At 38.6% G+C, this 11,579-nt stretch overlaps 1 protein-coding gene across 2 annotated transcripts; it reads right to left on the bottom strand.

Moving 5' to 3' along the window:
* Positions 1 to 230: 230 nt before the first annotated feature.
* Positions 231 to 11,207, bottom strand: slc25a10a (solute carrier family 25 member 10a). 2 transcript variants are annotated; one of them, XM_079383091.1, is made up of 11 exons: positions 11,139 to 11,207; positions 7,095 to 7,214; positions 6,857 to 6,971; positions 6,144 to 6,192; positions 4,206 to 4,247; positions 4,085 to 4,128; positions 2,534 to 2,604; positions 2,321 to 2,413; positions 1,928 to 2,005; positions 1,249 to 1,305; positions 231 to 1,163 (listed from the first exon to the last, which is right to left on the bottom strand). In XM_079383091.1, exons 1-11 carry the CDS (start codon positions 11,169 to 11,171, stop codon positions 1,056 to 1,058), a joined length of 810 nt encoding a protein of 269 aa, XP_079239217.1. In that variant the 5' UTR covers positions 11,172 to 11,207; the 3' UTR covers positions 231 to 1,055. The 2 variants fall into 2 exon arrangements, with proteins under 2 accessions (XP_079239217.1, XP_079239216.1); XM_079383090.1 differs by lacking the exon at positions 11,139 to 11,207 and adding an exon at positions 8,154 to 8,611.
* Positions 11,208 to 11,579: the final 372 nt, after the last annotated feature.

Consider the following 11,579-nt stretch of genomic DNA (forward strand, 5'->3'; position numbering starts at 1 on the left):
AAGCATGAGTTTACGCTCACACCATCGAGTTAGTGACAATGCAGCACTGTCACCTGTAGGACATTACATGCATTACATTATTCATTGTAATAACACCAGCAGGCTTTTATGGTTTGAGATGGGTTCTCATTAAATAAACAATTAATCAATAGAACACACAAAAGGTTGTACAATTTAAATATTGTGATTGTGAAATTATGTTTTCTGTCAATTCCAGTCTGATATCATTTCAGGTGAATGAAAAAAGATGCTTTTTTTATTATCACAAAGAAAACATGCCAAGGTCTATATAACATAAATGACAAATTGATTAGGCCTATATATGGAAAACATTATCACATGCAGGCAACTTGAATGTTAATATTAATGGGACTGCAAAATGAATATTAGTAAAAAAAAAAAAGACAGTTAAAGAAAGGTAGGCCTACTACTATTGTCAACAGCACTTTTCTCCTCCTGAATCAGGTTCCTTGGCCGGTGCTTCCCTAGAACTACAGTCCATTGCTATGCATCTTACTGTAGAGCAACAAGCTCTGTATTGTCTTTTGAGACACTGCAGAAGTCATTTTGGTGCTGTTTACACATGGTATTAACATTCATCTTGGTTAATTTAGTCACAAGTAGTCACCCACAAGAAAAGGTTGAGAACATTGTAGCTTCCAAATAAGCTTCAAATTTTAATCTCAACATAAATGTGACATTTTGAGGCATATTCATTTATGAACTGAACTTCAAAACTGCATATTTCACATCATGTTTCCATGAAGTCTTGTGCAAGTAATTACAGGATTTTCCAAATATTTTGATTAGTTTATTTTCTTTTAAAGGCATAAAAAGCTGGAAATGTTGTTTGAGACCATTGCTTTAGAACAAAGAATGACTGACAGGTGACTAGGTGGTCCTTTGTGGTTTGAATTGTGTTTCTGTCCACCTTATGGGGTTTCAGTGATTCGGTCACAGAATATTTTGGACCCCGTTTACACCTGATTTTATTACTGTCTACTTGTGAAGGGATCACCTGAAACTGATGTTAATACCAGCTTTTGGGTCAGAGTTCATGTAGAAGTGATGACTCCAATGCCAAAGTACAATCGGAGCTGCTCCAAAAAGATGAAAGTAAGTACAGTGTGAGGAATCAGACGGATTCCAGCTGGGACAAGGCCCTGCGAAGACAAAACACATTTACTACCAGAGTTTAACACACTCAGCATGTATAACACTCTTTATTGACATAAAAATAGTTTTCACCTTGTAGAAAGCTTTAGGTCCGAGTTTTCCAGTATCAGACAGGCAATGAATCACCCCCTACCACAGAAATTATAGTTTTAATTAATTAATTAAATTAATAATTTTAGATGTTTTATGTTTTTGAAAGAAGTGTCTTATGCTCACCAAGTCTGTATTTATTTGATCAAAAATACAGTAAAAACAGTTATACTGTAAAATATTATTACAATTTAAAATGACTGTTTTCCATTTTAATATATTCTGAAATGTAATTTATTTCTGTGATGCAAAGCTGAATTTTCAGCATCATTACTCCAGTCTTCAGCGTCACATGATCCTTCAGAAATCTAGTATGCTGATTTGCTGCTTAAGATACTGTTCTTATTATTATCAGTGCTGACAACAGTTGTGCTGCTTAATATAATTGTAGAAACATGCATTTTGTTCAGGATTCTTTGATGAATATAAATTTCAAAAGAAAAAAAATATTTTCTAAATTATATGAATCTTTTGTAACTTGGTAAATGCCTTTACTGTCACTTTTGATAAAATCTGTTCTTGTTTAATAAAAGCATATTAAAAAAATGAAAGAAATCACGCTTTTGAACTATAATGGTTAATTTAAAAAAATTCAAGATGCAACATAGATTTAAGATTTATAAAAAATAAAAGAAAAAGAGGAATTCAAGCAGAATCTTACCCTGTATTCCCCCTTTGAATTCATCAGTCTGGTTTTCACCACATCCATAGGCTGACAGAGAACAGTAGCACAACCTCCCTGTGAAGAAAACATTAAAATGTTATTAAGTGAGCTAAGCTGAACTACTAAGTGGAATCAACAACTTTTTTTTTTAATTTTGAAAAAGACATGCCAAAAAAGGAATGGTCTTAAAGTCACAGTAGCAAAAACAGGTTGTTTAGTGAGAGAGAAGGTGTAAATGGTCATTAAAAATTGCAAATTAAAATCAAACTACTACATTACTACTTGACCAACATTATAAGTGGACCTTAAGGAAAAAATAAAATAAAAACCTAACCTTTAAAGAAGCAAAGGTTAGTTTATAATGCATTTCTGAGGAGGAGGGCAACTCACCGCAATGAAACTAGCAACAAAGTGAGTGAAAATGTTATCAGTCATCAAACCAGTTCCCAGAACAAGCTGCTTGGCCTGGTCATAACAGGACAGCTAGAAGAACCACAGAAAGACTAGTGAGGAACTGAGACTATCCTGGTCATGGCAAAATGACAGCCCATTCAATGACTGTCTAAAAGTGTATCTATAAAATCTAAACAGTTCTTCCTTTACCTGCCCCACAGTGACCATGGCCCCTCTACTAGCTGCCATTGAGGCTCCAGAGAACAGCTTCCTTATTCCCTCTGTGAGGAAAAAAAATAGCAGGTCTTCAGGCAGGAGATCTTACAAACAGAGCTCTAGGAATAATTCAAATAACCCCAACCCTTGTCTGTTCTCTCTTTCCTGATGGATGAGTAAGTAGCACAGGCCCGCATTCTGTCATTACACATTTCCAGATTGCTGTGGGAAGGTCTTTTAAGTGCAGACATCAGCATGCATACATCCTCAGCAACAAAACAATGCTGCAATTTATTCTATACTGTATTCCAGTGGCGTAGCCAGAATTTTTCTTTTTTGGGGGGGAAGGGGGGCATCTTAAAATGAGGGGGCAGCTCTATATTACATGTAGGCTATAAAGTGAATATTAAAATGTGTGCATTTTCAAGTGTTTGTGCGGCGTGTGGAAGCTGAATAGCAGCAAGAGCACGCGGCTCAAGTTACTGCAAGAGGAATACTTGGACTGATTTAATTTTATTTTTAATATTATTCTGTTTATTTTTTCATTATTTTTATTGTGATTAACCTCCCGTTCTTGTTCACAGTATAATGACATTCAATCGTTGCACGCAATCACAGAGAATATAACTCGATTAAGATTTATTTTTAATTATCGTCTATGGGCTGGAAATATTTCTTTATTTAAATCATAAAGTCAGCGCATGAAAAATCTGAGCATTAGCCTATATTTAATACAACAAGTTTGCCCTACACCTTTAATTGAATCCTTCTATACAGCCTTCAGTCGTAAATAATGTTTTAAGCTTTGGCTAATTCTAATGCTTTTTAATGATATGTTGTTTGTATAGTTTTCTCGCGGTTCTGTAATGAAATAAGGTGATCAGACAGTGAAGAATTCCCTATACAGCATGGCTCGCGCGCTTCTGTTTAAGTCACGAAATAAGCATCGGGATATCGTGACAACATATTCCAATGGTTTCATAATACTCACTCAATTAATTGTTGTAAACGGAGATTGGTGTCTTTAGAAGATGTATATGTGCCGAAATCTACATAAATAATCCACAACAATGCCTTGCTATAGACACAGCCATTGATAGAGGCTGCAGCGGAAGTTCTTTTAGGGGCCGAGATGGAGGAACAGCTGATCATAGCTGTACAGGGATAGCCATTTTAAATAAATTTAGTAGCAGAGCGCAAGCGATTTTTAGTGCTGGAAATGCATTTATCCTTTTCTGAACCTTCCGCGTCTTAGCAATGGCAGATGCTACTGGAGCGCAAGTGGGCTACAGAGTGCTTTGAAAGAGGGAGAAAGCGACACGCCGAGCGTTTTCCACGCGTTTTTAGGCGGGACATGTGAACGACCCCGTGCTACTATTTGACTCTTCCCTTTTCAAAGAAGTGTGAAAGGATTAAAAAAAATTAAGCAATCTACGCCACTGGTGTATTCTATGACAGTATCTTTTCAGACAGTTCATCTGATTTCTTATAGTCCTAAGCCAAAATGTGTCTCATTTTTTTGTAAACAGATTTTCTTATTCTCACCTTCTTTCCAGACGCGTAACAATCCATCAAGAGCATGTGCATAGCTGCAAAACACCATATGTTGTCATGACAGATTATTTTGTTTAAGTTTGGTGTGTACTTCATATTTTTTGAGACTCACTTTCTTCTTAAATCAGGTGGCAACTTCACATCATTCTGCATTCTGTTATAAAACACAGGGTAGAGGAAAAGGCACAAAATATACTTGAACCAGTTTCCGGGTGTTGTGCAGGTAAGGAGAGAGTTAAAGCATGAATATAATTGCAAAGTGTATTAAATAAAAACAAAATCAAAACACCCTGCAACTCAGGAGCACAGGATAAACGGAGGAGCAAAGCAAACCCTGGCCGAGCCAACGGAGGAAATGACCACGGCAGAGGAAAAGACCACAGCGGGGCTGGAGACCCCCAATGGAGGAGGCAGCAGGTGAAGAGACCATGGTGGAGCCGGTGAAGGAGATGACCTGATGGTATAGCCATTAGGATGGAGAACCGTGGAGGAGTTGGCTGGACAACTGAGCATGGTGGAGCCAGTGGGTTGGAAGACTGAGGAGGTGCCAGAGGAGGTAAAAAACAGAAAAAGTGGAGCCAGTGAATGGTGGGCCATGGCAATGTCACAGGCTTGGAAGACCAAGGTGGAGCCAGAGAGATGGGCCCCAGTGAAGCAAGGGAAGGCAACAGACCAAGTTGGAGACTGAGAGATGAGAAGTCTGGTGGATTCAGAGGGATGACAAACCATTGTGAAGCCAAGGCCCGAAGCGGAATCATGGCCTCGGAGAGCCAAGGTGAAACCAGAGTGTTGAATGTCGCAGGTTTGGTGGACCTGGGTTGCCATGAGACCGTGGCTGCACCAGTAGAGCTGCAGAGCTGATAAGGATTCTGGCAGAATATCTAGGCAGGGCTAGGGCACTGGATGGAGGAGTGAAGGAGGATGGGTTTTGGGGCTAGGCTTAAGAGTGGGGATTACTTCCAGGACACTCAGGTCAATAAGAGTTGGCTCTAGGACAGACTGGGCAGCTGGCGCTGGCTCAAGGTTGAACAGGGTGGTGGGATGGACAGCTCCTTGGATTGGGTGTCTGTTGCAGGCTAAAGCACTGGCTTGGGGCTCACGGTGGGCATGTGCATTGGCTCGGGGCCCGTGACTGGTGTGATGAGGGGCTGGGAGGGCTCAGGAAGGAAATCCAGGGCTGGTGCGGACACAAAGAGGGTGAGATTCTCCTCCACCTCACCCACTGTGAAAGCAGATTTATTGCTCTGGAGCACCTCACAGTGTGCCCCTTGAGGACCATCCCCAGGAAGATGAGATCTTGTCCGTGTATTTAGTCTGGCGTGGAAAAATATACAGAGGGATTTGTCTGGGTAATGTACCATGTGAGCCAGGTAATTAAAACTCACATGTAAAATTCTTGAGGGACCAATCCCCTGGAAGAGGAGGAGGATTTGTTCCGCTATTAGATCAATTTAAAGGGTCTGTTCGTGACATTTGAAGCATAGATCTATTTGCAAAGCAGGAAATTTAACAAACAAAAACAATAACCACTCTGGAACTTGGAAGCACAAAATAAACTGAGGAGAAAAGCCAACATTATATTGATGAGAACACTGCCAAGAGCTGAACCAAACATTAATTTATACATAGGCTAAATAAGGCAGAAAACAAGGAACAGGTGGGACTGATCAATTGACAAATCAATAACCATATGAACAAATTTAACTGACACTAAACACAGGCACTCTCAGAAATAAAGGTACAAATGCTGTCACTGTGTGGTACCTTTTCAAAAGATACAACTTTGTACCTAAAACGTCCATATTGGTACCTTAAAAGTAACATTAAAAAGTAAAACCTTGTGGAAAGGTACTGACAACTTTTGTAGCTTTATTTCTGAGAGTGGGGGGTGAAACTGAACTGAAACATGCAACAAGACATGACACATAGCAGTTTTTATTTACATATAAAAAAGAGTACCCAAACAGATCTACAGTTGCTTCACCATAAAAACACTCACAACTCTGCTGCTGTTTTATGAGACTCCCTTGTGTAAACCAGTGTCACTCACCTGACATTAACCATGTCCGCTGGTGTCCCAATAAACCCACCAGTAAGACCTACAGATTAAGAAATTAAAGGAACAGGTTTTTCTTTCTTTCTGTTTTGTTGTATAGAAACAGAGCCAGTTAAAAAAATGTTGCCATCTCATTTTGTGTTTTATAGAAGAATTTATAACCCATGATAAAAATCATGAATAAATGATGACAGAATTTTAATTTTGGGATGAACTGTCCCTTTAAAACAGTGGTTCTCAACCAGGGGACTTCAGCAAACTTCCAAGGGGGCCTTAAGATGACTTAAAATTATTAAAAATTATTTTTATAAAGAATTTTTTTTTCTAGCTATCTCAGTTTCTAAAATATTTTACTTAATATACAGAATTTGTGAGTAAAAATATATAGAATTTCTTATTCTGTAAATCACAAATGACTAAATTAGTAAATCATGTAAATGATAGCGCGAGATATCTGAAGAACATTCTGCTATTAAAACTATTATTATACTAATTTTAATTTATTATTTTGATTTATGGATGCTTCTAGTTAACTAGAAGAAAAAAAATCTTTTGAAAATAAAATTTTGGACAGTGGGAGTTTGGAGTCAAAAAGTTTGACAATCACTGATTTAAAAGATGCTAAACAGAGAGATTCATCTTCAGTTCATCATAAGGCAAATTACGAGAGTTACAGGATTATACGGCATTAGTTGTGATGTTTTTACCTCCAAAAGCAGCCAGCAAGATCTTCTGGTAGAAGGGCATGGGCCCCTGGTTTTGACTAGATATCTTGTCTCTCACAGTTTCATAAATGGCAAAGCGGGTCATTGAGTAAGTCATCTAGAAGAGTGAACACGGCACCACACTGTCAAAAGAATCTTTACCATTTGGGACGTCTTATTGTAAGACATTAGAGTGAGCACAAAAGCATAAATAAGCCAAATCCTCTGCAGAGGCACTAACCTGCCTGCAGAGTGAAGCACTGAGCCCATTGTAGAGCGCTAGCACCCCATCACTGCGCACCACCTGCATAGCCATGCCAGTCATCCTCATCTTCACCTCCTGCTGGGTTTGCAGATGAACCTGAAGGTGGAGGAAAGAACTAAGGAAACCCCAGTATAGATTATCCTAGACTACGGTACTATCTATATTACACTTCTGTATCTACTGTATTAAGGGATACAGGAACTACTATACAATACTACACTCCTCAAAATAAAGGTTCAAAATGGGGTTTTTGCAGTGATGCCATAGAATAACCATTTTTGGTTCCCCAAAGTGCCTTCCCTAAAAGAACCTTTTTTTTTTCCTTATAGTGTGAAGAACATTTTTATAGTCTAAAAACGATTCCATGGATATTAAAGCTTCTGCATGGAACCATAAATGTCAATAAAAAAAACTTTAGCTCAGTTAGATTTGTCAATATAATATAATTAAATAATTTTAAGTTATCCTGTAGCCCCCTTAGCAGTGTGCTGAGCCCCCTGGTTGAGAACCATTGTACAATACTGCACCTTACTCTACCAAAACAGAACTAAGAATTATGATGCTCCTGTTCCATAAATGTGTTTACATTTGCAGTATACTATACTACAAACAATACTATACTATATACTATTCTATACTATTTGCTACTACAGTGGTTTTCAACAAGGGGGCCAGAAGATGGCTCAAAATGATTTAAAATATGACAAAACAATCATTAAAACATAACATATTCACCCATCAATAACCGTCTTGAAAAACCTGCATATATGAGGTAGCCTCGTTTTAAAAGTGTAATTTCTAGACCTGGAAAAGTCATGAAAAAAAAAAAAAAAAAAATGGGCATGTTTAATGAAAATACATTTTACACAATACAAATATTCTGGAAATTGTGGGGGGCCTTGGAGTCAAAAAGGTTGAACCTCTGCTAGCTATACTTTACTAGCCTATACTATACTGTGCTATAATATACTTTAGTAAAACACATTTATAGCTTTAAAAGCTAAGAAACTTGCCGGTAGATTCCTCACTCGGTACCTTTATTAAGTCCAGTGGATGAGTGCAACATGCGGCCGCGCACGAGGCGACACCTCCGAAGTACCAGCGCGAAACGCGCGTCTCTGTCATGATTGAATCTCGGTTTATTCCGTGACGACACGATGAAGGAATAAAGTGGAATAACGCGACTCACACGTGACATTAACCGCTCGGTTCTGTGATAAAAGTCCCAGCGATAATCCTCTATTTACACCGCAGTTGATTGACTTAGTGCTGCCGGAAGACCTGCAACTGTTAATAGTTTCTTTCATCCGCCATACATGGGATTGCAAACGCGCAGACAGGCTAGTACAGAAAGTCGCTCGTTTGTAAGCATAGTAATACAATTTACAGATAAGCCTATAGCGGGGAAACCCGTGGGTTAAAGAGTAGTGTGTCGCTCGGTATATTAGTGCATCGTGCTGCCAACTCGGACACTCAGGCGACCTTACAAGACCGAGCATCTGTCAGAAGAAAGTATCATGTGCCAAGGCAACATTGTTGCTTTAAGGGGACATGCAGTTGGTATAACTCACACAGCACGGTTTGTGTTTATTCTGAAATTCCTTTTTTATTTCCATTTTAATTGTTCAAAATGTAAGCTTCTGATGGCTTTTGAATGACTCAAAGCATTATTAAGCCGTTATTTTCTGTCAGTTTTTGAAACCTATGAAATATCGTTTCGCTTTTGCACTGAGACAGTTTCACAAGGATCTCCTCAAGCGTGCTTTCAGTGAGAAGTGTGTACGTGACGCATATAAATAGAATCAAGAAATGTTTGACCTCCGTAGGGTTTGTAAAAGGCTGTGTGTCAATAAAGTCCACCTTGTGGTCGCTTCTAGACTCGTAGTAATTTTTATGAGAGCTATTCAGTTTTTTTTTTTTTTTTGTATATGGCTTTTCGCAGCTTTATAGAAAATTATAATTCTAAATGTATTTCCAAGATGGTGAAGCAAACTTGCATCTTGGAATCCATGACCAGTGACAGACGTCTGAAAGCATGATGCCTGTTCTCCAGTGGTGTCTATTTTGTGTCCACTGTGTATGTTGGGCTGTCAGCGTCATATGTACATGTTATATAGCTCAAATGAATGAATAAATAGGTGTATGAATTAATTATGGTTATTTAAGATAATTCTAAATTAATTCTTAAGAACTTTCTTTTTTTGTATAACAGAAGACAAACAGCTCTACCGGCCATCAGGGGGCCCAGATGAGCTGTAGAGATGGCACATATTTACCAGAAATCAATTACAGCCTATATTAAATATATATTTGACTAATAATTATCAATTGCAAAGATTGTCAAACAAGATTGGTTTGGAAATTAGGCTATTCTTAATTATGACAATAAACAGTGCTGTTCAGCGGTGAGGGGCACCTAGTAGCTTACCAAAAATATTCATATTAAACTGAATAAATATATAACCCACAATCAGGTGACTGTCCAACAGAAAGGAAGATTATCGGGCATTTGATTAATGAACAGGTTTGATAAGCACAGAATCAGACCAGCAGAGGACGCCAGAGACCACTGTGAGTGTTTAAAACCAATGAAAGGTGCGAGACTTAAACAGAATAATAGGCTACTGTTTGTACATGTGTGCAACACATACTGTAAATCTTGAGAAAAGTACAGATAGTGTTAAGGGTAGAATCTCTCTAGTATCTATTCTGGTTCATCAACACAGTTTCACTGATGATCCTCCTTGTGGAACCCAAAACCCAGCATAGAGTGACTGAGTGAATGTGGTCTGGACCGTGTGAATGAGGTTCACTGTGTCAGAGACGCTGTAGAACAGGGGTGCCCAACCCTGTTCCTGGCAATCGACTGTCCTGCAAAGTTTAGCTCCAACTGTAATCGGAGAACGTACTGTGGACAGATGAGACAAAAGTAGAGCTTTTGGTAAAGGACATCATGGCACTGTTTACAGAAAAAGACATGAGGCCTTCAAAGAAAAGAACATAGTCCCTGCAAGTCAAACATGGTGGAGCTTCAAAGATGTTTTGGAGTTGCTTTGCTGCTTCTGGCACTGGATGCCACGACTGTGTGAACGGTATCATGAAATCTGAGGATTACCAAGGAATTTTGGGGCGCAACGTAGTGGCCAGTGTCAGAAAGCTGCATCTCCACAAGAGGTCATGGGTCTTCCAGCAGGACAATGACCCAAAACACACTTCAAAAAGCACTCAGAAATGGTTACAAACAAAGCGCTGAAGAGTTCTGAAATGGCCAGCAATGAGTCCAGATCTGAATCCCATAGAACACCTGTGGAGAGATCTTAAAACAGCAGTTGGGAGAAGGCATCCTACAAATCTGAATGACCTGGAGCAGTTTGCAAAAGAAGAGTGGTCCAAAATTCCAGTAAACTCATTCATGCTTACAGGAAGCGATTGATTTCAGTTATTCTTTACAAAGGGGGTGCTACCAAATATTAAGTTAAGGGTGCCAATAATTTTGTCCTGTGCATTTTTTGGGTTCTGTGTGGAATTGTATCAGATTTTGTTTAGTTTTTTGTGTGTTTTTCCAATGCAAACAAAAAAATTAAACGTGAGTACCAAAACATTTGCAACTGCAACAATTTTCTGAGAAGGGTTGCATTTTCTGACAGAATTGCAAGGGTGCTGATATTTTGTGGCAGTGCAAAATATTTTGGACCACAATAATCTTTCTAGTTTATTTTCGTCGTCACTTTGTATGTTAGGGGTGGAGTATTTCAATTAACGGCGGAAGGAAGGAAGATATAAGGAAGTTAGACTTATCCAGGGGTATTGCGTCATCAGTAAGGTTTGCAGTGTGAGAGGGACTTCTAAGTGAACTGTTGCTTTCGGCGAATGATATCTGGTGCGTCGCGGAGGTCAACGTGACTTTTTAGGCTTTGCACGTCAAGATTATCTGGTTCTAAGGCTGTTCTGAAGACGGGTTCCGGCTGCTTATTCACCTGTCCTGGTGTCTGATGAAACCAAATACACTCTCCAGCTTACCTCATGACTGTGAACTTGGTCAATAGCCGTCATTATACATACTCATTTACTCACTACATACACGCACTCGCATAACAGTCATTCCCGCACATTCAGTGTGTTCTTTTTTGTTTTCCATGATTGTCAATTGTAGTTTTAAGACTGTGGTTTGATATTATTCCTTAATTATGAAATGAACAAAATGCTTATTTAATATTTCTTTGATTTCTTTTTTTCTCTCTCTTTCCTTTCCCAATGGACAATTTATGAATGATTGTCGACGTGAATCTGCCGTTGCGGAAACATGAATAGTGACGCAATTACAACACGGATTCCGCACTTGAATCAAAGTGATATATAATATAATATATATTGTTTTTGTATTTTTGATTATTTTGTTTTCTCTTGTTCCTTATTTTTCAAACACGTTTTTTCCCAAGGACATTGTGGAATAAATTTTCC

This window comes from Barbus barbus (assembly GCF_936440315.1).
Source record: "Barbus barbus genome assembly, chromosome: 3".
NCBI lineage: Eukaryota > Metazoa > Chordata > Actinopteri > Cypriniformes > Cyprinidae > Barbus > Barbus barbus.